The sequence below is a fragment of the Brachycentrus maculatus genome, unplaced genomic scaffold (assembly GCF_059751285.1).
Source record: "Brachycentrus maculatus isolate JH-2025_06_01 unplaced genomic scaffold, ASM5975128v1 h1tg000147l, whole genome shotgun sequence".
Taxonomy (NCBI): domain Eukaryota; kingdom Metazoa; phylum Arthropoda; class Insecta; order Trichoptera; family Brachycentridae; genus Brachycentrus; species Brachycentrus maculatus.
In genome coordinates this window covers 2,122,773-2,149,127 of record NW_028280900.1, presented here as the reverse complement: position 1 = coordinate 2,149,127, position 26,355 = coordinate 2,122,773, and the positions used below count along the sequence as shown (strand labels likewise).

Below are 26,355 nucleotides of genomic sequence, written 5' to 3'. Positions count from 1 at the left end.
GTTTCGTATGGTAATTACACGTGCCAATACTGCCAATCCTCCTTCCCACCCTACACCTGCCGGTGCGCGGTGTATGTAGGCACAGCACACTAACCGCTATACGTACGTATGCATGGCGAGGAATTCACAAAATAGCGCAATATAGTATCCGATGTAATCGAGACCATTCTTCAATTCCAACCGAGTTGAGCGATCAACTTTTTTTATCTAATACTTTTGAAAAAAGTACCTGCGTGAATAACTAAAATGTAGCAGTGCGATATATTGTTAGAGAAGCATTAATTATAATATATGAATTCAAATCTTTTAAATTATTTAACTCTCGGTGTTTAATCCTATTTCAAGACGTGGACTCTTTACGTTTCTAATAAAGAAGTCGCTGCTGTCCAAATGAATTGATGATCCGGGCCATAAATAAACCTTCTGCCATATACAGACGTCTCGCTCACAGTGACTCGAGCACGCTTCGGTACAAGCGAAATATCTTTATAACAGGTATATGATGGGCCACATCAATTTATTAGGACTCTAGTATAGTTTTAAAACTTTGTATTGGTTAAAATCTTTGAAATATTTGTATAAAATCTTTGATATATTAGCCTACACATTTAAAGACGTCTCTGGGGAAATTACTACAGTAGTATCCGAGTTACATTATACACCACCAATATAACCAGAGCTATAAATGGGCCTGTAAATTACTATCTTACCTTCTCTTACTAACTTACATCCATTTAAAAAAATATATAATGATTTTTGTTTCAGTTTCGGTATGTATCACGACACGGAGAAAATCGGATGTCATCGTCGCGTGGGTTCCACTTTGCACGTGATGACTCCCATCTTCGAGGCTGACACCGTGGAGGTCGCCTGGTCCCGCTGCAGTCGGAGAGATCTCACCAACTTCTTGGAGTAGGTTCAAGCTCTCCAACTACTAGTAAGGAAGTAACTATTCCCGCATCAGCGCGAGCTCGCTAACTCGTCTTTCTGATTTTAGTTCAGGAATGGGGGAATGTCTCGCTGATCAGCCTGCCCAAGTGGACTACATCTACCCGGAACTTCCTCCGGGTAATATGGCCTCCTGTATTTGCGCAACAGACGAGTATCTGATGTGATATTGGTATATGATATTGCGAGACGCGGTACGCTCATAAATCCGCTCTTTTACAGGCGCCCTTTACGACGCGGCGCGCCAGTGCCGGCTCCAGTTCGGGGAGGGAGTGGAACAAGTGTGCACTCCCCTCAACGAGATCTGCCAACGGCTGTGGTGCATGGTGAACGGGACCTGCACCACCATGCTGCGCCCCGCGGCCCCCGGGACCGAGTGCGGAGTGGACATGGTCAGTATTCGGGGTGCGAACATCCGAAGGTAAACTCCGCGCGGAATACGAGTACATCTGCCGTTCCTCTCCCACCGAAACCGCGAATCGCCGGTTTACGCTCGCTCGCTTTCTGTAAACAGTTTGTGGATGTGAATTTGGAAATATGACTAAACTGTTTGAAGTAGCGTGTGTATACAATTGATCACAATCATGATCGATCTTGCCGGCGTTCGATAATTCCACGACTCTACAGCGAACGTCGAGTAGTGGAGCGGTAGAGCGGCCTCGTGCTCTTCGCGTACTATTTCTGGTGTTACATAACGCTCAGCCCTCGGCAACAGGCAACTCCTCCTAGCTGCAGTGTTATTTTAACTTTAAATACAATTGACTGCACACTGAATGATTTATGCAACGAAGCTGGCTCTAGTTCTGAAAATAAATAATTACAGCGTAATCTCGTAAATACGTGCCGATATAACTTTGTTTAGCGTAACGATCAATAATTGAACGTAGCAAATCCAAACATCGCGGTACTAGTTTATTTCATAACAGCAATTGTATAAATAAATTTTATTTATATTTCTTACATTAACAGATTCATTACGATTTCGCAACTTCGTAGATTCCATGTCTCATCTCTCGGTTTGAGTATCCTTTTAGAGTAGAGTCGTGTATTATTTAATTCATTCAATTCTGCCGCACCTGTTTGCGTTATTATCTAGTAAAACCTGATTTCGGGTATTCATTCGGAGTTAGTAAAAACTCATTTCTAAATTCAGAATTTTGCTAAAAATTACAACTCGACTAAAATAGGAACTTATTCTCGAACATGCCACATGAACGCCTATAACTCTACGCGAGATGTGACATCCCGTAACATACAAATTACATATCCGTGATAAATATATTTAAATCTTCAATTAATTGTATCGAACATAAAATTTCTATACGCACGAAATAAACCTTTATTTCTTTAAACCTAACTTTTTGTTGGGCCTTTTGATTGTAGAAAAAAAAACAAGTCTGCCATTGGAAATAGATTCACGAATTAATATATAATAATGGACGATGAAGAATCAAATGGAGCTGCGAGTCGGAGGCCTTATGTGGTGAACCAGATATAGAGGCCATATATTGAGTTTTCTAATAAATAATTGAAACTCTAATCCAGACTCTCAAATAGAAAATCTCGTAATACAGTCCCTAATTTTCTCTTTCATCGAATTGTCCACACAACAACCCGTTTTCTGTCAATATTCTATATCTATGTATTTTGTTACTCGTCTTAATATCTGTACTATAATCTTTATGTCTTGTAATCTGTAATGTTTGGGTAGCAATATGCCAAATGGTGAAATTAACGCAGTTTAATTGTTTCGGAATTGAAAATAAACTGATTTTTTCCGTGAAATAAATAATACGTCAATCCAATGACGGGTGCAGCCGGGCCGACCTGGAGGTGCAGGAGGCTGCTAGGGCTTGCAGCTAACGTTTCACTATACGACTATACGAGTATGTAGCGTATATGACCGAAGGAAGAAGGAATTTGGAAGGTATTTGCTAAGGTCGCGGTTTGGTTGCAGTGGTGCCAGAACCACACGTGCGTGGCGCGCACGTCGCCGCCGCCGCCGCAGCACGGCGGGTGGGGCGCGTGGGGCGCCTGGTCGGCGTGCTCGCGCTCCTGCGGCGCCGGCGTGTCCGTCACGCGCCGCCTGTGCGACAGCCCCCGCCCGAGCCACGGGGGCACCTTCTGCACCGGCGAGAGGACCAGGTGAGAACTGCCTAACTCTACTAACTCTCCTGACTAACGATTCAATATTACCCTGGACTGGTACCTGAAGCGGAGGGCTGATCGCCTTTCCTTCATGCATTAACGATCAAGATAACACTGCGTTTATATGATGCAGTGCCCTGCGCACCTTCGGGTGCTGATGAGGGTTTGAAAAGACTTTGTAAATACCACTAATTATCATAGTGCATTGTGCTTCAACTGACTCATTGAATCATCCTAAATTTGAGAGTGTACCCTGGGGACGTATTACCTGTATTTTTATCAGTAGGAACATGAGGGTTACATCATTACATTCCTTGAAATTGTATTTATTTGTGGATGAATGATCAAACACACAACTGTGCAGGTATAAGGTGTGCAACACGGAGCCCTGTCCCAAGAACGAGTCGTCCTTCCGGCAAGTTCAGTGCTCCAGATATGACAACACGACGTACAATGGAAAACTAATTGAAAAGTGGCAACCATACTTTGATCAAGGTTTGTTGCATACATTCTGTCTTTTTGTAATTAAGTTCTGTCTAGAACAAATTTGCTTTTGTGGTCTTAAATTATTGATCCTTAATTTGCTGCCAATTATTTTATTAGAGTTTCACAACATTTTGAGTGTGTCCAAATCCTTATTCACAAATAACAAAAAAATCAAACAAGGATTTGGACACTAAAAATGTTCTGAATATCTGGTCAAAGCTTCATAAAAAAATGAAATCTTGTTTTCAAGCGCAATGTAATCTTGTAAAAATAATTCGGATAGAATCTTGCACACAATTAAAATAAGGGTGTCTGGCTAAATAATCATATAGGTATGGTTTAAAAAATTGGGTAATGCAGTTGTCATTCAGGGGTAGAATGGCTAATGTGTATAAAGTGATCGCTTAAACCAGCCTATGACAGGTCGTAAGCCCTGTAAATACCCTGACTTCCATACTCTTCTTCGTCTATTTTGAGATGTCAATTAGAGCTCAAAGCGACATTTACTTTAATTTCATTTACGAACGCCTGGACAGGTCATTATTTATCAAAGATCAATATTTCCAGTTGATTTTTTTCTAACTTTTATAGAAATCAATGTTCTCGTATAAACATAGGTTAAAATTGTATAAAATTCATGTTTTAACCTATTTTATTTCTTTCTATTCTAAAATATATTTGGAAAAAGTTTAGTCGATTTGTGCGCTGTAACGTGTAACGTGTGTCGTATTGATGGATTGCAGACGAGCCGTGCGAGCTGTACTGCAGCACGGCGGACGAGGCGGTGATCGTGCCGTTCGGCGAGTACGCGCTGGACGGCACGCCGTGCAACCTCGGCACGCGCGACATGTGCATCTCCGGCATCTGCCGCAAGGTCGGCTGCGACTGGGTCGTGGACTCCGCGGCCGTGGAGGACTCCTGCGGCATCTGCGGAGGCAACGACACGGCCTGCGAGCGCGTGCAGGGCATCTACAGCATGGACACCACCAAGGAGTCTGGCTACAGCGAGGTACGCCACGCTCTCCTTCCGCCCCATACTGCTCTCCTCTAGCTATCGCGATAACATCCCTGTTTATCTAACCAACAGGTGGCAATCATTCCTGCTGGCTCCAAGAATATCAAAATTGAAGAGGTTTCCAACTCGAAAAATTATATCGGAATCGTCAGCACAAAATCACGAAAATTCTACTTAAACGGAAGAAGGTGAGACTCATTTTCCATTGCTTTTAGGCTTGTTATTTAAAACTCAACCATGGCCTGTATTCCGTAGTCATCTAATAATCTGTCGTTTTGTTAGATGGTTGTCAATAAATAAATCTATGTAAATGATTTATTACACTTTTATCAAAACAATAATTAAAGTTAAAACGTATTTTTACGATTCAACATTAATAACCTTACATTTTGACATATCATAAACCATAATCAAATAAAGTCATCCGCGAAGTGACGTTAATCTAATATCGACCAATAGAAAAGCAAATAAACCAGAGACAATTTATGAAATATCGATAAGGTTAGTACAGCGGAACCTCTTATAAAGAGCATAATTCGTTCCAGCATCTTACTCGTTAAGCGAAACATTTTTTTCCATACTAATCAATCTAAAATACGTTAATGCGCATCATGCTGAAAGAATACTCAATTTTTATATATTTTTTGACGATTATTCAAATAATTGTTAAGGAGTGTAATAACTTGGAATACAATTTTTTTTAATTAAGTTCATAAAAATATGAATTTATGACAAACACAGGGTGAGGCGCGGTCACTACATTTGAAACTTGCGCCATGAAGTGAAAGTTACTCCTAGAGCGCGTTGCCATAGCGCATTCGAAAGCACGGGGTCTAAAGTTTTTTTGAGGTTAGTTTATTGTCAATCATGCCATGGACGAATCTACCCAATCGAGTCCTACCCAGACTGAAAAAATGGATGTCAAGGTGTGTAGTTCCAACAATATGACACCACGACTTACATAATTTTTTTGCTGAAACACCTTTCCGAACGGCACGTTTCTCTTAGGGGCGATCTTCGTTTTCCGAGCGGCAATATCGAAACGTCCAAGGACCCTTGATCAGCTAAAGGATGATATTCGTGGTGCTATTGCCCCTACAAAGGAACAGATATGCTGGTAAAGCATGACAGAAATGTCCAAAATCGTCAATCTCAGCGTATTGACGAGGACGGTGTCAGCATTCGAAATGTTGTTTTGAAAACCCAACGAAATAAAACTTTTAATGTGCCCCTGTACACAGAAGAAAGGATTAAATCCATACTGACAATAATTTTAATGTTTTGATTTTTTAAAATAAGGAAGTGACCACGCGCCAACGTATGTAATTGTATTGTATTATATGTAATTAATCCTTTTTAACAAGAAAACTGACAAAAGACATTTGTTTGTGCTCTTTAACAAGCTCTTCAATATCGTTGTTATCAACCTCGAGTCCGTGACGCAATCTCGTTGACCGTAGACTCCATAGGTACTGTTTCAAAATCACATTCGACAACACTCTCTGCCCAAAGTTTTTTCCAAGCAGAAGTAAGAGTCCCCTTGGTAACTCATTACCAAGCCGCGGAAGTCCTGCCTCACAATGAAAAAGGGACTTGCCTTTTTTCTGTTATTTGTTATGCGAAATAAACGCTCGTTAAGGAAGCAAAAATTTCACTTTTTTGCTCGTTATGCGAATTACTCGTTATGAGAGGATCCACTGTACAGATTTAAATCGTCATTGTAAATCTCGTTAAACGTAGTAGATGGTGACTGCGTTTGCTATCGGTTTTGGACAAGTATTAAATAACATAATTATCATATTCTCGGATAAATATTCGAGAATATGATAATTTTAACTGGATGCGAGGGGTAAGGATCGACCAAATATATGTATATTTTGTTGTATGGACTTTTCGTTACCAGGACAAATTTTAAAGGTAACTGTGCGTACATAATAATGTTGGTTTATAAAGATATTTTAGATTTGATTCCCACTTAAATTAATTTTAAAATTGCATGTGTATTTTTACCAATTTAGCTTTACCTGAACTCACTCTCAAATAATTTCCAACGATTCGTAAAAACGGTATTTACGTTCTTTAGAACTATTTAAGTGTGTATTATACTTTCGTATCTTTCGTCAAAAATATAATAAAATATTGATATAATGTCAAATCATATATTTGTAACTACATATTTTACAAAAATAAAAGGTGCGGACTCTTTTTTCGAACTTAATGGCTTCTCTTTAAAATGTTTTTTTGGTATTTAATAACATCATAAATATATTTTTTTTTCATATAAATATATTTATTTATTGGTCATCAAAAAACTGAACGGAATACCTGCTCCATTAACAATGCAAAAATCATAATATTGTTGATTTTTTTCTGCATGTGGTTTCCAGGCGAATAACACTAGCAGGAGAGTACCTGGTAGCCGGTACCCCGGCACTGTATGAGAGAGATCGCGACTGGGAGAAAGTGAAGATTCCCGGACCCATTGAAGAAGACATCCTGGTTTATGTGAGTCTAATAATCCATCAAGTGCAAACGATATTAGCTTGAACCACATGAATTATAAGAGTGCGTACAAACCTGTTTAATATCTCTCAGCTTTATTTTTAATGACAATCCTGTGTTTAGGAATAGTTTTATGACTACCTTTACTATGTGCATTATCTCTTACCTTATTTTCTGTTTCCGTAGGTCGAATATCTGTGAAAACCCATATTCTGAAAGCGCCATTGTATGAGCAACAAACGAGTTGGATATGTTTCTTTGCCAATTTTTTTTTCGATATTGCTGCGAAAAATATGTTTTTCCGGAACAGCTTGCTGATTAATTAAAAACTTTTGATTTTGCTGCTGCCAAACATTCTTAAACTACATCCTGGTACAATTCACATACCAATGACTGCCGAGCTTTCTGCAATATTTTGATGGCCTCACAAGTGCTGCAGTTTGCTCACTTACTTTTTAAAATAATACAGTATAATATACAATATAGTTGAAAAAGATGATGATATAGAATAATGTGTCTGTGACAAACCAAAAGGGAAAAACAATATAAAGCCGGGTACAGTATCGTTTTATACAGGAAGGTAGCCCTCTCACCAGCACTGAATATCTATTCTGAGTAGTGTAAACTTATACTAATATTTGATATGTTTTTTCTGCAGAAATTACATGAACCCGAATACTTTTTCTACAATATTGGCACTTATTTTGGTCTTTTGATTTTAATATTTTTTTACACTTTACTTTTTTTTACAAGAACCTATTCATATCATTTTTTAATTTCCCTTTAAATAATCTTTCATTCTTTAAGTTTACGATAGCTTCTGTTAATTGTGACGGATAATTAATGGGGCTAAATGTTCTGGTGCTGATGTGTCCCAATTGACTCTAAATCTCTATAATCTGACAGCCTTAACATATATGCGCCAGAAAGAAAAGCGCTTGTTTACTGACTGGAATAGAATGAGTTGGAAATGGTTTATGACAGTGTATAAATAATGTGTCCGCAGCAAATGATCTACCGAGGTCGTCACCGCAACCCGGGGGTCCGGTACCAGTACACGGTGGACCCCAAGCGCGGCCGCCTGGAGGCTGTGAAGCGGGAAGAGCACTTCCACTGGGGGTATGCCAACTGGACTACGTGCTCACGCTCCTGCGGATGGGGCACTACCAAGCAGCCCGTGGTTTGTCTCAACACCTCCGAAGGTACCTACTCATGTCCTTTCACCATATTTAACTTAGTTCTTGGCTTTGCTATTATCATATTTTGGGTTATCCCATAAGTAATGCGGTATTTTCATTGAACGGAAAAGTTATGGATTCTACAGATTACCTCAAATCAGGTAGATAGATAGAAGAAAACGGTAGAAAGTGAAAGAAAACAAAATTAGATCTAAAAAAGCTTTGTTTACCTTATTTTTTTTAAAAAGGTGCTTAAAAATAACCGCAATATTTATGATCCAATATATGATAGGATGACCCAATATATTTATGATCCAATATATTGCTAGTTTCACTTTGGTTTTAAAACCGCTTAGATGCTTTTTTGAAAAAAGATGTTCTTCTTCTTTTTGGTGTTGGCCACAAGACCTACACCAAGAGGGATTAGCTTCCTGTGATATCGATTCCCAGCTATCTATCCATCTCTTTGGTGGTCTGCCCAGGAGTCATCTACCATGGAGTTGGCCGTACAGTGTGATGTGGGGGAGTCTGGATGGTTCCATTCTCCTCACATGCGCATACCATTGTCTCCTTCGTTGCCTTCCCCACCTAACGACATCTTCGATCTCGCATATTTCCCTGATCCTGGCATTTCTTATTCTATCTTGTAGACTCTTGCCTGATACGCTTCTTAGAGTCTTCATTTCTGACACTCTAAGCGCGTTTTTTGTGCCAACGGTGACTTTCGATTCCATACGTCATGATGGGTCGGTGAAAAAATATCACAGAAAAAATATAGTATAGGAGATATAGGCATGATAACCAAGGCTGTCAAATAATGATGATATATGTAAATAAACACAATTCTCAAGCAATATGTACAGGTCTCATGTTTGGCGGTGGATTCATAAAACAACATATGTATACATTATGTATAACATATTTTGTAGATATGTATTACATTAGTACAAAATAAGAGAGAGAAAAATAGTTTTTATTAGTTATTATGAATATAAATTGAAAGATAAATTATTTATACTGCTTTGCTGTTTAAAATGAGGGATATGATTAGTAAGATCTTGCAGTGTGTGAATGTGTTTATACATGTATTCTGTGCATTCAAGGAGTGATGGATGAAGAGCACTGCATCAGCAACAACGAGTGAGATCCTTGCAGTGTGTGAATGTGTTTATTCATGTATTCTGTGCATTCAAGGAGTGGTGGATGAAGAGCACTGCATCAGCAACAACTAGTGAGATCCTTGCAGTGTGTGAATGTGTTTATTCATGTATTCTGTGCATTCAAGGAGTGGTGGATGAAGAGCACTGCATCAGCAACAACTAGTGAGATCCTTGCAGTGTGTGAATGTGTTTATTCATGTATTCTGTGCATTCAAGGAGTGGTGGATGAAGAGCACTGCATCAGCAACAACTAGTGAGATCCTTGCAGTGTGTGAATGTGTTTATTCATGTATTCTGTGCATTCAAGGAGTGGTGGATGAAGAGCACTGCATCAGCAACAACTAGTGAGATCCTTGCAGTGTGTGAATGTGTTTATTCATGTATTCTGTGCATTCAAGGAGTGGTGGATGAAGAGCACTGCATCAGCAACAACGAGATGGAAAAGCCCTTGGAGCTGATGCGCATGTGCAACTTGCGCGCTTGCCGGAACTACTGGTGGCTCGGGCCGTGGTCCTCCTGCCCACCCTGTCTCAAGCAGGTAGGAACCTCTCAAACAATACCAACCACTCCGCAGCGAGATTTGGCATTAGCAAATTCAACTATTAATTTGCAATATTTTTAAAGTGTCTTTGTCAACTTTGTTCACAAATGCTAGATTTTATCCTACTCATATTGACTTTTTTATTTTCTCAATTCTAGTATCTAATGAAAATGTAACTAAGTTTTAAATATTTTATAAATTATAATAAAATACCTATAGTGATTTTCAAACAAAGTTATATTTTAATTACAAAATGGAAAATCACAAGGTTAGTGCTTCAAATATAAATTATATCAATTGTATTAGTTTATTGCGATGGGCATATGGAAGTCTTGGTATTATGTCACTGCTTGCCATTTAGGTGATCATTTAATGCACTGTGTAAAAATTTATCATTTATAAACCTCTGTTTGGACGTGTATCACATCACAAATATAACGGCCCTAAAAATAAGTAATTATATTTTTAGGAGTTTTCTAGTTTGTGTAACAATTCTGAACTGTGAATCACGAATGAATAAATAAAAACCTCACCACCGGCTTACAATTTTCAGCCATAGATATCGCCTTCATAGGCAGTATGCACAGTTCATACTGTGCACTAAAATTGCGAATACGCTTCGCTATCACTTTAATACGTTACCACTTTAAACAAGTACAAAACTTTTCGAAATTTTAGTAAAATGATTGTCAATTATAGCTAAAATGGTAGATATTGCCGTGTATTAAGTGATCACTTCAACTAACCAATGTAAAGTTTGTCAATACTTAGGCTCCCATATTTTCGATGAAAGAACTTCTTCATCTTTGTCGAGATATTAATTTTTAAAAAAGTCCTTGTTTATTGTTAATGTTTTATCAAAATATGAACATTGAAACCTTCCTTTCAACGAAATAACATTATCTCGGGCATTGTTTCCCTTCCGCTGATGTCGAGGGGTGTGATCATTCACTCATGCGCATATTGCAGGGCCAGCAGCAGGCGCAGCGGCGTCGCCAGGTGCTGTGCCTGGAGCGGCTGGACAACTCTCAGCGCCCCGACAAGGAGTGCGAGGGCCGCAAGCCCGCCGCCTTGCTGCCCTGCCCGGCGCTGCCCGACTGCAGCTCGCGCTACTGACTAAACCCTTCTATGTATACCTAAGCCGTACTATTTATTACCAACAACCCAACCTCGACAGCGCACCTCTTACTTTTAGGCCATTACAAAAATTTATTAACTTAGCAGTATACTTATTGCGGTAGAATTACATTCAGGTCAGATTTTTTTTCTCAAAAAATATTAATTTTGCATAGAAAACTGGCTTTAAAAATTTTCACATTTGAAAAACATATCAATGCTGTCAGATTATTATTTTCATATATTTAACATAATTCTAATAAAAAACCCTTTTTTACTTTTGAATGATATAATGTCAAAATGAATTAGTCTAAAGAAAAGTAGGGGTGCGATATGTTTGAAATACTTGGATATAATTAATTGCCATAATAACTAGTTTTGTAATATCATATTATCTTTAAACAAAATTTTCAGGACCATTTAGCAATTACGAAATAACATTGGTTAATAAACATAATATAGAAAGCTTATCACAGAATGGGATTAGCCCTCAGAATGTGCCCTGATTTTCAAAATCCTCTTCCCCAGTCGCTTACTTACCTATGTTTAAAAATACTTTATATGTTATATTTAAAATGAAACTTTGTTTTGAAATCACAATTTATAGTGATTTCAAAACAAACTTACAATTTAATTATAAAATGAAAAATCACAAAGTTAGTGCTTCAAATATAAATGATACTTTATATGTTCCTTACCTAAAATAAATGTAGATTGTCATCAATACACACAATCTGCCATCGCTGGATTTGCAGCGTGTCATATTATAGATAAAAGAATCTAACGCCGCGCTCGCTCAAGGCTCCATTCTGAGGGTTAAGTAACTTCAATCTTACTGCGATGGCATTTATTTTTGTATGCTTTTTGTTTTATTACCTAAATAATTCTACAACTTAAAACTAGCTTTGTAACGAGTTTGAATATATTATGAAATGGACGGGAGAAGAATATCAGAATTTGGTAAAACAGTATTGCTTTTATGAGTATGTATTATTACGCCATCGAGCCGCCGTTTTGTACTTCTATATTATGTAAATATCCATTCGGTGTAGCGAGAATAAGTATTAACGATAAGGAAAGAGTTGTAACGAGGACCGACTGGCACTACGGTAACAGCCGCCGAGGACCGGGTATCGAGCGCGCTATTGGCCTAGCGATTTAGCAGACTAGATGTTAATTTAGCTTAAACCAAAATGTGAACCAATATGCTGCCATAATATTTAAGTTTGCACCAAATGATATTAATACTCTGGAGAATGTTTCCTCTAACTCCGGGAAGCAGTAGGATAACTGATTACCGCGACCGTAACAATATTTACCAAATAGTATTATTCTCCGTAAGCTGTTTATGTCCTAATAGTTGACCGTAGCAACTTGCACTCACTTTATACTGGTCAAGTACCATCCGAGTAACGTATTATAAACATATTGTAGTTGCGAGTCCATAGAATAATGTAAATACAGCGGAGCCGCGCTACTCGGATGCACGAGATGTTCCAAGTTGTATAAATACTAATCTGCTTTTCACAAAGAAATCATACAAGTTGGAATCAATCCGTTCCAGATCCAGGGCTAGTATAATTCGAAGGTTTCATTAGTGTTAAGATAATATATCTAGGTCTTCTATAGGTGCCGATAAGATCGCCATGTTTGGTATAAAAAACGGTGATTTTCCAAATTATTAACTTTAAATCGCGGTGTACTTGTCACAAGACATGGATATGATGAAGTCCTGGATAATTTTTTGTTGAAATATTTTCTCGTTTATAAAACTAATAAAATCTAACCGTACTTTACCCGTACTATAGAAAGATGTTACATGGAACATGTGTGGGATTCTGCATAAATTAAAAACAATCTAATGTACAAAATCTTTAATGAGTAGCAAAGTGAATAAATTACACGATTCCACTGTATGTAAACATAAATTGATGGTAAACTGCCCTTAATTATAATTGGTACCATACTTGCATAATACTTAAAAATATGAAACTACATAAAGTGGAAATTAACACGCATTATAATAACAAAGTGATGTTCCACTGCGACCTCTCTATTCATCTGGACTGTTAAGTTTATATGATGCGGCGTTTGATGGCAGAGAACTCGCCGAGACATTGCAATCGGCTAGAAAGGTAGTTAGATTAGACGATATTGTAATGAGCGACGATGCTCGAGTCAGGAAACATAGTTACCTGCCCTGAGCGTCATATTTTGCGCTTGTCCAGAGCCATACTTGATAACCGCACCACGCAATTCAGCAGGCTGTCAGTAAATGTCGCGAGAATGAAGTAATTACACGTTGGTTATGGGCGGGGACCCTTCATTCCCTTCTGACAAACAAGAGATTGGCACGGATGGATGAGAATCGGAGGCTCAGTTTTAAGAGCCTTGGACCTTAAAAATGTTATTTATAATAAAATCTACATAATGCTGTAAACATTATTATTATTACTAGGATACGATAGATGTTAAGTTGCACATTTCATATTATTGTGTGAATTTCTAATGTATTTTGATTTTTTTAAGGAAAATAAAGTATTGCAAATAAAACTTCTTTTTCTTCATTGTAATACCTACAGAGGAAATACTATCTCTCTCTTTATAAAAGTCTCTCCTTAGCGATTGGTGAGTTGTTTTGCCCACCATGCAGGAGCTATTTTCAGGGCGCTATGGTACTGAAATTGTGCGATGTAAAAATATTTAAATAGCCATGAAAATATTATTTATCGATTCGGCGTTAACTTTGTGGAATGTCATGTGGATTATTGTTTTTAAATTAAACACTCGAATGTACCACTTAATGAGTTTTATTTATATATACGACTAGTTTTGAAAACTTACCGATTTATTCGAGTGTTTATTTTTTTTTTAAAGAATCCCCATGAAAATACTTACTCAATTCGTAGAACATTTAAAGAAAAAAATATGCCATTAGAGGAAACCTAAATAATAAAAAGAAAAAAACCTCAGTATGAATGCGTTGCATTGTCTCATTTTTGAGACCACTGGTTGCAAATTGAAGACCAGAACAATTGATAGGACAAAGTCTTAAATATTAAGAATGAATAAAAATGTGCAAATTGTATGTGTTACATATTTATTAATACAATATCCCAACATCATCAAATCAAGTTTCGCACATTTCTTTTAACTTTATACTCTGTTCCCTTAAAACTAAACATACGCTTAAAATATAATCTAGGATTTGTTTATAAAATATTTCCAGCTAATAAAAATAAATACAAATTGGAGCACATTTTCAATCAACATTTACTTCCTACATCTAATTAAGAAAAAAAAATGTTCACTAAAATGGAGAAATGCATCATAAAATTCAAATATATATATGTGCATACATATAGTACCTGCGTTTTGTTAAAAGGACAAAGGACAATGACAATGCCACCAACAGAAATGAAATACACATCATCTGAAAGATTCCATTATTAATACAATACTGGGTTGATACTCCAGTAGGAATGCACAGTTTTATTACGCAAATTGAGAAATCAAGAATCCATTACACATTATGCCTAAGTCTAACGAACTCAATCAAAATTCATGGAAAAATATTTGTTTTAGTTCCACTTTAAGATTCAATGAATGAATATGTATTGTGTTTTGACCAATACAAGGAAAAAGGACAGTAATAATAATTGGATGGTGACTAACTCGGGACGATATTCTTATCGCAGAATCATGATCCTTAAATCATAAACCTGCGAATGTCATAGAAGGTTAACTTTTCATCGGCTGTTAATCTATTTATTGATTTTAGCTATAAAACAGTCCGAGTTGAAGATTTCATGCCATCAAACTAATGGTACCAATTCGACGTGTTGATGTCATATCCCATACAAAAATGCCAATTGCTTTTTATGCGATATCCGCTGTCCATAATAATTTCACATAATGGCTATTACAAGAAAACACAGGATACACATTTGTTCATGTACGGAGTGTCTCCATCTATTATCGGTATAAGACGTTCCACCTTCCCACTGTAGTCTAATCACATACTACTCCGGAAAGTTGGGCCTCATCTCCTAGTTACCATCGATGCATTTATAACCCTGTGAACATCGGTAGATATCACCTCGTAATAAAGTCCATTTTATTTATTGTTTCAGCATTTACTTTGTGGAAAGACACAATATTATTAAAGAAATCACTTGTTTTTTTTTACCACTTTACCAGTTTATTTACTCGAGTGGTAAAAAAACGAGTGTTTTCTTTAATAATATTTAAAAAGTCAATACAACAGAAAAAAAATCTACACGGTTTTAATAAATAAAAAGTATGCTTAAAGATCCTCGCCTGTCTTTCAAAGGACCGCATATTGATTTCCCAAATTCGCAATGAATTATGACGAATGCCTTATGCTGCCAGCTCTTCCATTCCCAAGAAGATCTAAATAATATCCGCATTCGTTGAATGTTCTACTAGGCTTTCAATGTGAATAAAAGACTTTTCCAACATAAAATTGCTCACAATAAAAAAAGATCGACTGCCCGGTATTGTATAAAAGTACTATGTATAACTGAAATGCAACTTACAATTATTTTATTTAGCCTCTGAAATTATTTTCGATAAACTAGTGTTATTTAAAAAGATTTTATCAAAAGAGATCTTCAAAACTATACATGATTTAGTATTTTATACATTTTTAAATAAAAATTGTCAATATATTGCCGTCCTTAAGAGAGAATATCTTTAGTCAAATTAGTTGAAATCACATTTTACATATCCAAAGTACAAAATCTACCATTTATACTATACATATTTGATGATAAATGCAGTATTCCACTTTTATATGTTACATATCTATATACAGGTATACTCGCTTTCGCATGAAGATGTCAATTATCAAGTGATATGTATAATAGGTGTGTGATGTAAGTGAGCTAGAAAGAAAGATTGCGTGCAATTCACTCATATTGTTCACTCAAATGGATGCCACAATGCACCAAGGCTACCGGTATTGTAAACAGTGAAAAGCCACTCTCTCGCTAAGGACGACAAAATATCATCTTGTCAGAATAAAAGTAAGGATTGGCTTCGGTGTAGTGTGTAAAACTGCCAACCCCTCCAGAGCACTCGAGGGTTCCTCAGTTTTGCACTCTAATCCATCATTTAAATATTGCGAAAACAACTAGTCTATGCGTATTTTTCCCAAGTGAGTATGTAGAAGTATGTACATATGTGACACACTTATTTTATGCGCTTACGGGTGGCCTCTCAATTCTCCTTATCAACAGCAGGAGGTCGTTTCTTCTGCAAAACAGTAATTAATATTCATTTAACACAAGGTGTATTACGTCATAATATGGCCAGTTAACATTCAATAAGTGCAACAAATTTAGTGTTAACAAGTGAGAACCTGTTGATAACAATATATAAAAGAAGTAATATAAATGTAAAAAAAATACATATGTGAAAAGAATAAAGCTGAGATAATCATTATGAAACTAATTTTAAAAAATTATTGTTAACTTTTATTAAGTCGTACAATGATACATATTATACTTAACTCGACCGTGTCAAAGTAACGGACAGTGGAATATTTGTTAGAAAAAATTGCCACATTGTGTGTATATACTAGGACGCGTAAACTTAGTCAAAAGAATGTTGGAAACTAAATTAATGTTAATATAGTATGGACGTGGTACTTAATGAGGCATTCATCAAAATATAATAATAAATACAACAAAAATTGGCCAAATAAATATTGAAACAAATTACCAGGATTTTAATCTAGGCATATTATTATTTCTCTATAAATATGAATATTCCGTTGAACGCCATGAGGTTTTCAGTGTTATCGTTATTGTGTTGTTGCACTATTGATCCCTTTTTGACATTTTCACAAATTGTAACGCATGATGCAAAAATGTACAATACCAGTATGAGACTACATATATAAATGTTTTTGGGCTATTGGCATTCATTTTATTGGCGTATTGCAATAAACTGTACCTACTCATTCTTGAATATTATTAAATGAAATGCACTTCCCTAATACTACGAGAAGAAAGTGTCTCTTTTGTCAAAATATGCACATGCACACAACAGGTAGCATATAACAGTCGGTGAGAAAACTCTTAGTTGTCAACTATTTAATGACCTTATGTGAAATTGAAATAAAGCGACTCGGTTAAGTTAGCTCACAACAAAAGAACTAATCAATTATAAAATAAAAATAGAAACAGGAAAACTGACAAAACACAAACTGAAAAAAATTATACATATAGTGCAATTCGTCCGCCTCCGTAGCGTAATGGTCAGCACGCTCGGCTACTGTTCTGGAGGTCTCGGGTTTGATTCCCAGGGGGGGGGGGTCAAATAAATAAAAGTGTTTTTTTCACTCTAATATTTATTCAATATTACCCTGGAATGATACCTGAAGCGGAGGGCTGATCACCTTTCTTTCACGAGTTAACAATCAAGATAATATGCGGATAAGGGGTTTGAAGAAGTGAAGTTGAAGAAGCAATTTGAAAAATGGTGCAAATAAAACATCTACCGAGTTATGTACATATAATTTATTGGATTAAAAAAGGAAAGAAACTAACACAGCACACATGCGATGGTGTGTAAACTAGAGAAATAGAATTAATGGAGAAATAATAAAGTGCGATGCACAATTATCACATTTTACGTAAGCTTAGAACGGGACAGTGGAGTGGGAAATAATCAATATGTACATTATAAAGTATGTTTGCTCTCTAGGAAGCCGCCTCGGGATGGAAGGACACTTTTTTAATCTTGGTAGACAAACGCTGAAAACAAATTCACAGTGAGACACAACATCAACAAGCGACGTACCCAATGGACAAAACTACATTTACAAACAAGCTGCACATACTCTAGTCATAGTGGAGTGGAAGTTATTATGAATTCTGTAACCAAAAATATAGAAAAACTGTTATGGCTCACATTAAATAACATAGCAAAGGTGATTTAAGGTTAGGTATTAATTTATCATGTCAACCGCTAAGTCAGCGATGTTACTTAATGGAGATCTACCAGCCTTTTCTTTGTAAAATATCTCACTATGAAGCCGAGCATTTCACTCGCATGGTCATATATTATTTTTGGCATCATGGCGATTAAAAATAAATTTGTATATTTTTTTTTAAACTCGCGATATGTCGGTGTTATGTTGCGTGTAAATTAAATCAGTTGGAACGCCAGGAGGTTTTTTTTAACCTACAGATGTTTCATCATCAAATCCGGTCTAAACTGTCAAGTGGATAGTTTCAACATTAGAAATTCTACAGCGATAGTTCCCAGACAATTACCCATTACCCGCAACATGGAAACGGTTTGTATATTTTTGGTCAGCCTTTTTATTATACAAGCGGGAGACTAGCGGCAGACTAGCGGGTTATAGCGTCGAGCGAGCATGCTCACCTTGTCCTGCCGATTCCCGCAGGAGCAACGAGAACGTTCCTGCTGGAGGGTGGCATTGAGTGCCGCCACTTCGGCGTTGAGCTCCGCTTGCACCTCGCGCAGATTCTCCGTTTCCACCAGCACCTGCGCTTTGTCCTTCACTGCAATACACAACACGCCGGGATGTAGATCAGGCGATCAGGCGCTCCCCATCACTCATCTCGCTCACTCAGATATGTAAACAATGTACCACTTTCTTATAGATTTGAAGATGATAAGTATTTACTTCTCGATTTTAGTCTGCACCTAACGGTGCAAAGGGTACTGCATTTGATTGATGTGGTGTTTCTTACACAAATACAATTATTAAACCTGCATTTCAGATTCCTTACATTAAATAAATAAAAGAGCAAAAAATCACATTACATTAATTTTGATCCTACTGGACATTTTATTTCTAAGGGCTTTAAAATAAAGAATAGTACTGTTCTAGTTGATAGCATGTCGCAGACTTGTACGACTACAGGACAGTCCAGGGCAAGTTTCCAGGAGTGTAACTCCTGACAGACGTCGGTTATGATAAAACTCAGTCTGGTCAGAAATATGGTATCAAGCGGTTAAACCCTAAAGAAATAAACTGATGCACCTGTAAGGATGTGTGCAGTAAGAGGAACGGGTACTTACTTTCACCCTGCCCGATGATATTGCAAAGCTTCTTGTTTCTGGTTTTGACCTTGAGCAACTCGGCTCGGAGACTCTCCACCTGCTCTCTCAGGATGCCCGACTGTGCCTGAGCTTCTTCTAAAGCCGCACGCAGCTGGGAACCCTGTAATAACGTGTTCCTAACAATCTAGAATAAATGTGACCGGCGCAAACTGTCTTCATAATCCAAATAACACCTATAATAGATGACCTCTAATAGGAGATGACACCTAGAGAAGAATTTGGCAATGGTTTCAGTCAGGTACTTCTTCAACTGCATTTCTATTTGTTTGACAACCATACAACCATGTACACCATTCCACATGAATACCTCTTATCAAATGTCGGATTAAAGATGCGTCAAACTTACCGATCCGCGCGTTGGGACTTTGTTATGGGAATTGAAACAGTCAGCCTTTTGATAGGTTGCGACGAGGGTTGAAACATTTCAAATACACGGCATCAATGGCACCCAATATTTGGTGGTTTGGAATCCTAATTACACGATTACATTACAGCTAGTGATGGGATGTAGGGACCTGTATCTCCTCGTTGGAGGGAGGCACCCTGTCCCGGCCCCCCTCTTCTACCCGGCCCGTGGGAGACTCCTTCAGACCTTCGCCGCACACTTCTACCCCGCTCACTGCAACAGAGAAACACGTTTGTATCACGAGTGTGTCAAGTACTGTATTTTTACAGGATGGATTTTGTTTTCGACAACTTTTTACAGGACAGAATATGTTAACAATGCCATAAAACAACGAATAGGATTTAGCGGTCCCAAAAGAGACCTTTTTTATATGAGAGTTGATTGACGGAAAGCTAAGTTTCGACAGAAGGTGTTATGTGATAAGGTTTTGATATCTGGCATCCAACACATGACGCCATGTAATACAATTCATTTCCACTTTTAAGTTGAGATGACTAACCGGTTGGATGTGCGGGCGGCGGAGAGAGCGAGTCGCGGGCAGGGGCGGGGGCGGGGGGAGGGAGGTGTGAGCGCGCCTTCTTCTGCTTCTTGGTTTCTGCGGGGGACTCCTTCGACTTGAACACCTTCTTCTGCGCTTCAAACTCCATCTTGGATAGCAATAAGGCCTGCAATACAAGAATTACCACGTTATAACGCTATAAAAACATAATTCAAGTGTAAACGGGACACAAATCCAATGTCTCAGAAATTGATAACTGTTATTTATTAGTCAATAAAAAGTTTGTTAAATCCCTTTTTTTTTAAATCACCTAACGTCCAAGCGACTCTGAAATCTAGCTACGGCGTATGCAACACCGCTTATCATAGCCCTACTCGGGCTTTAACTTTTTAAGTTTGATAGCCTATGCCTACATGAGTGGATTTACTCTTTATGTTTAAAGTTACTATAATTTCATGTAGTTCATGAGTGAAAATTCCAGGGCATAAGTTTCCAGTAGGGGCATAAGTTTATACATTTCATTGATTCTAAGTTAGCAGTAAAGTTAAATCTCTAATCGCCCGGGGCCAGATCACACCTAGCTTTGGAACTCCACTGAACGGCAGAATGTCACCTGTTGCATGTCGTCCTGGTAGTTTCCGTCCAGCGCCGCGCTGTCGTCCCACTGCGCGCCGCTGCCCGGCCCCCTCCTCTTCTTCTTGACCTGCCAGCGCGCCTCCCCGCCGCCGCCCCCCTCCTCCTGCCCCTGCTGGAGGGCCGGCGGACTGGCCTTCGCAACACTCTGCAACGCACCAGACTGAGCCTAACAATTCATTTTATTTTAATTTCTACAATCTTTCTAAGGCACCGGTACAACAACAGTTCTTTTACACAAGAAGAATATTTGAATACCATAAATTCAAATTATGATTGAACCGCCCTACACATAGGAACGTACCATTCCGCCCTAACCCAAATGACCTACGTGCACGAGAAAAGATATCTGTTCCAAAAATATTGAATGCGCACCGGATACACTGACAATTTTGTTGTCAGGTTTCATACCTGACAATATTTTGTGAAAACAAACGTGATTTTTTTGCTTGTTTATAAAAAATATGCTGAAATAAGCCGAAGGTAGGGTGGTTAAGAAAATAATCTACATGCATTTATCTCATTATTTTGAAATATTTTATGAGATTCTCGCATCCATTTGCGAGAGAACACCGGATTTCTAAAAATCGTATTTTCCACGCAAAATATTAGCTTCTAAATTTTGTCTCATCGATGATCACAAACAGAATAAAGTATGAAAGGGGCACAGAAAACCAGTTAAATAAATATCTGTCATTGTTTTAGATGAGCACCATTTATTTTTTGTTGTCGACTTCTCGTGGGACGTGTGCACATTAGGAGACAAAACAGACAAAATGTCCTTTACCCTGAACTCCTTCATTTACTAGATCTGAGAATCTAGAGCGCATCACCCGGCATTCGCATCAAGTGCTCATGAATCACATCATATATGTGACTAGCGTGGTTGTCAATCATAGGTATAATGTTGAATGTTACATGTGTATAAAGTGATCACTTCAACCAGCCTATGGATGGAGCTGCGATCCAAAATTGGAATCGGGGGTTATTCTCGTACATGCCGCCACGAGTATTCTGAAAGAAAACACCCGAAAAGAGTTGCAACTAGTCGTATATAGAGGTTATTTAATGACATTACTTGTCTAACTCACTTTCCAATCACCCCCAGATGGAGACTTGAAGAGATTTTTATTAAACCGTGGCAAAAAAAGTTAATGTATATTCTTACATAACTGTTATTTACTAATACATATTTTACACAGAAAAAATCCTTATTTTAGATGTCTTACTGAGATAAGGGAATATGGAGGTCTTGGATCTAATAAATCAAATAAAAAGTTGAAATGGATTTATGACATTTTAATTTAATTGAAAGTGATTTGAGTTCAGTCATGGAAGGAATTGAACTCGTAGTCTGGGCATAAATGTATTAATATGTGAAGGATGGACAAAATTGAGGAAGCTTTTTTTTTCATTAACCTATTAAGGCAATATTGTTGCAGTTTTATCATTGGTATTATTACTATCAAATCTATTTATAATTTCAACTTATTACTTAGAACTATGAGAAAAAATAATACTGAATCATATCAGTGCGATAAAAGAGTTCATCATTGGTCAAAGTTCACACAATAACTCACGGGTGTAGCGAGAAAGGAACAGAGATAACATCATGAAAGACAAAGACTCCATCAATAATAAAAACATAAATAAGTTTCTTCCGGGATGGGGAATGTGCTGAGGAGAATTAAAAGTGTTTTTACTAAACTGATTACTACTGATTAAAACTAGTGTCCGTCCCATCATGACGTACGGGATCCAAAGTAGAGCGGACACCGTTGGCACAAAAAACGCGCTTAGAGTGTCAGAAATGAAGACTCTAAGAAGCGTTCAGGCAAGAGTCTTCGAGATAGAATAAGGAATGCCAGGATCAGGGATATATGCGAGATTGAAGATGTCGTTAGGCGGGGAAGGCAACGAAGGAGACAATGGTATGCGGTACATAGCGTGTGAGAAGAATGGAATCATCCAGACTCCCCCACATCGCACTGTACGGCCAACCCCATGGTAGACGACTCCCGGGCAGACCACCAAAGAGATGGGTTGATAGCTGGGAATCGACATCGCAGGAGGCTAATCCCTCGTAAAAACAGGCCACAAGGCCTACAACAAGGTGAAGAAGAAGAAGATTACTACCGTCTCTAATGCACTAATCCATAGGTTCCTAACGAGTGCAGTACCGTCTTAGAAACGTCGGAGGTCTCACTAGAGACCGTAGGAGATTGAAGAATGCAGATATAGAAAATGGGTAATTATGATCTAGAAAATGCAAAATGAGGAACTTAAGTGTAATCTTATTTCTTCCATTCTGGAATTTTTTTTCCTCCCGTTGATGAGAAATTTTGGCAAGGAAGGGGGGCGCTAGGTGAGGTAAAACAGATTTTTTTGTGATTTTTGTGTTTTGCAGTGATATTTCTCGGTGCAACTGCATGATACATAAAAAAACAACAGCTATATAGTTTTTTCCAACTAAGCGTATTTGACCAGTTATCGGGTTTCGACATCAGACTAGTGATGTCGGTAATAAAAGTGGAAAAAACTATGTAGTTGTTGTTTTATTGTATATTTAAAAAATATTGAAAACCTGCGCACTAATCTAAACAATAAATCTCAAGGACTTCGAAGTAAATGTATACGTAAGCATTATTTTTTTTAAATAATTTGTTTCGAGTCACATATAATGCATGAGCTCGAAAAAATGCAGTTTAATTTCTTCGAGTTACATATGCTAAAAAGGAATGCTGCTTAGCAAGACTAATTAATGACCTAGGTAGGCATATCATTTGTACTATAACAGCATTATTTCACATATAAGTTTTACATCGCACGGGTAAAACTCAATAATAATTATTACTTTTTTATTGGACTTAAGAGAATTTTTTTAGTAGAAAATGTTATTTTTTAACTATACATGAAAAATATATATTGAATTCAATTTTTTAATTTGTAAAAACAAATGCTGCGCTTCCTCATTGAATTGAAAAAGTATATGATGTTTATCACATTGTATTTGCGAGTTAAAAATCAATTCTGCAAACATTTGCGAAGACAAAATAAATGTTAAAAATGTCAAAATTAGGTTTGAGAGTGCAAAATGCGAGGGAATATTTAAGGGCGTACACGGGGAAAAGTTGAGTTTATACCTTTGGAGGTTTGGCATTCTTCTTCTTGGAGTCCGCACTATCCATCTTATTCCGGGAAGCCATCTCGGCCTCCTTTCTTGCCTGTAATTTCATCTCCTTGACTTTAGCCGCCATGAAGTCATCCTCCACAATCTTCAGCTTGGCAAAACGGGAAGGAACCACGCAAGCCATTGTCGATAAACCTGCAATTTTAAAACACTTTATGCTACTGCCCTACCTAGCCACATATTCCTCTACTTATGCATACCTGATGATCAGTGATCATAGGGCACCCTCGAACTGGCACATAAATTACTACCTCAAGGGCTGATGATGTCGGTGACAGCAAAACCAGGTCACCGGTTAAATAAAATATAAGCGGAAAAACTACAAAGTTATACCTCATGGGCGTTTATACTGACGTGGATAATATATGATGATAATGATAGATTAAAAATAATACATGGTCAATGGGTCTCTGGAACGTCGAGTAGGCGGAGTCTGGGGGGGAAAAGAAGAAGTGACATATTACTGCGCCTTCTTCTCTGGCTAAGAATTCGGATGAATTCACATCATTATTGCACCTAAGCCGCCTCCGTGGTGTAATAGTTTACGTGCTTAGCTACCATGCTGGAGGTCTCGGGTTCAATATCCAGGGAGGGGCGAAAATAAATATTAGTGATTTTACACTAATATTGATTTAATATTACCCTGGACTGGTTTCTGAACCGCAGGAGTGATCACCTTGCCTTCATGCGAGTTATGAAAAATACACCTTTCACATGTTTGTCAAGATCAACATCAATCACAAAATTACTACATGGACAAAGTTACAGACATTAGATGCAAATGTCCGGCGGAAAGTATTTTAATGAAGGAGAAGCCTCGATCGGCTGCTAGACCGAAAGACTAATTATGATATACAAAAGGTAAATTACGGAGCTCGGATGTTCTTACTATTATTTCATTTGTAAATACAAGATGAAATCAAACAATTAAACAAATTAATGCCGAGATGTTTGTTTCTTTAATAATTTAATCATAGCGGAATCTTGTTGGAACACAAATGACACCACTTAAGGCATAAAATACATGTGTCAAAAGAAAATGCGCCTTGCGAGACATGTATCTATGACTTATAAATGCATGGTAGTGCATAGTGCTGATTGCGGGGAGACAATCCGCACGGGTTGAATGGGGTTATGGTCCCGACTTCAGAGTTTCTAGATCCAAGATCACTCTTTCACAACTTGTTTAAAAGCAGGCTGAAAAGGTATATGAAATTGAAATGTATGCGTAAACACATATTTCTTGTCAAAAAAAGGGGACAGATGTTATGACATCGCGAGGATAATTTAAGTTAATAATAAAAAAATAAAAAAAAATAAACAATACTAAACGACACTCAACTTATTTATGTAACCACTTAAACCAGCCCATGACAAGTCCTCTTTACACCCAAACTTACATATTCCTATCTTCGCCGAGTTTTTTATGTATGTTGAGATATCAATAAAAAACTTGATGAAATAGTCAATTTAACAAATTGCCATTTTATGAAAATCATTTATTATCAAAAAGTGTCCATAAAATATCCATATATTCTGAGGAATTTAACGATTTTTTTACACATCAATTACATACTTACAGGTAATTAGAAGTTTGCGTTCTAACTAGACACTGATAATAGTTTCTGGTAGTAAATTAAATTTAAAGTCAATATAATACATATTTTATTACAAAAAAACAGTTTTTTCTTTTTTACACAATAAATAATTAAAGATGATACTCCGCATGCGAATTATTCAATTCTAAAATATAGAAATCGTTAGAAAAACAGTGAAACAAAAAAAAACTGTTATCACCTGATAACGAAAAAATAAATTTGCTGACCGCATATCAGTATTGAGTACCGTTCAGAACGCATCTAAAGAATAAATTCATAAAACAAAAACACAATTTTATCAAATTTAAATAGATAATTCGAAAATAAAAAAATATGGTGGACAAAATTAGACAATCATTATTTTTATGAAATACGAGTATGAACAAATAAGATGATTATGTTCATACTATCGAAAATTGATGGCAAATGCGAATGCATCCAAAGGATTACACGATATAGCCATAATTACAATTATTTATTGTAAATTGTTAAAAAATAAGCTTACAAAAAAAGACAACGTACCTACACAACAATAAACGAAGGTGCCGTAAAAATAAACCCGGGTAATCAAATAACTGATTGGACACGAAGAACAGTCTTCTTTGGAAGAAAGACCGGATGATAATACTATTTAAATTATTAGGACAGTCGACTTTTATTAATGCGGCTTTCCGGCGAGCTGCTGCCTTGAAATTTGTCGAAACACGAAGATCCCCCAAACGTCGACAAAATTTGACAATAAACACAAAACCTAGAAAATAGAAAATCAAAAGTGTAGGGTTGCTATAAAAAAATAATTATCCCCATAATCATA

The 26,355-nt window shown here is 37.2% G+C and overlaps 2 protein-coding genes across 10 annotated transcripts in view; one reads left to right on the top strand and one right to left on the bottom strand.

Annotated features, from left to right (window-relative positions):
• AdamTS-B (ADAM metallopeptidase with thrombospondin type 1 motif B) overlaps positions 1-13,647 on the top strand; it is a 96,629-nt gene extending 82,982 nt beyond the window's left edge. Inside the window, exons 9-19 of the mRNA XM_088261123.1 lie at positions 766-912; positions 998-1,068; positions 1,171-1,340; positions 2,906-3,093; positions 3,461-3,591; positions 4,326-4,591; positions 4,670-4,785; positions 6,985-7,102; positions 8,106-8,301; positions 9,836-9,975; positions 10,948-13,647. Coding sequence (XP_088117249.1) covers positions 766-912; positions 998-1,068; positions 1,171-1,340; positions 2,906-3,093; positions 3,461-3,591; positions 4,326-4,591; positions 4,670-4,785; positions 6,985-7,102; positions 8,106-8,301; positions 9,836-9,975; positions 10,948-11,094 — 1,690 coding nt within the window. The 3' untranslated portion in view covers positions 11,095-13,647. The remainder of the gene's footprint in view (positions 1-765; positions 913-997; positions 1,069-1,170; positions 1,341-2,905; positions 3,094-3,460; positions 3,592-4,325; positions 4,592-4,669; positions 4,786-6,984; positions 7,103-8,105; positions 8,302-9,835; positions 9,976-10,947) is intronic.
• Positions 13,648-14,177: 530 nt separating this feature from the next.
• Positions 14,178-26,285, bottom strand: LOC148308847 (uncharacterized). Of its 9 annotated transcripts, none has more exons than XM_088261127.1 (8): positions 26,064-26,285; positions 23,897-24,078; positions 20,734-20,922; positions 20,121-20,286; positions 19,731-19,834; positions 19,174-19,315; positions 18,511-18,650; positions 14,178-16,371 (listed from the first exon to the last, which is right to left on the bottom strand). In XM_088261127.1, exons 2-8 carry the CDS (start codon positions 24,065-24,067, stop codon positions 16,336-16,338), a joined length of 948 nt encoding a protein of 315 aa, XP_088117253.1. In that variant the 5' UTR covers positions 24,068-24,078; positions 26,064-26,285; the 3' UTR covers positions 14,178-16,335. The 9 variants fall into 9 exon arrangements, with proteins under 9 accessions (XP_088117253.1, XP_088117257.1, XP_088117254.1 ...); XM_088261131.1 differs by having other exon boundaries at positions 20,734-20,901; XM_088261128.1 differs by having other exon boundaries at positions 26,068-26,285.
• Between the last annotated feature and the right edge of the window lie 70 nt (positions 26,286-26,355).

Bases quoted from the DNA above. Each gene is read 5' to 3' on its own strand.
- LOC148308847 (XM_088261124.1), bottom strand. From the start codon at position 24,067: ATGGCTTGCGTGGTTCCTTCCCGTTTTGCCAAGCTGAAGATTGTGGAG. The intron at 20,923-23,896 runs GTATAAACTCAA...ATGAATTGTTAG, and splicing joins AGAATGCCAAACCTCCAAAG to GCTCAGTCTGGTGCGTTGCA. The intron at 17,877-18,510 runs GTGAGCATGCTC...ATTTGTTTTCAG, and splicing joins GCGGGAATCGGCAGGACAAG to CGTTTGTCTACCAAGATTAA.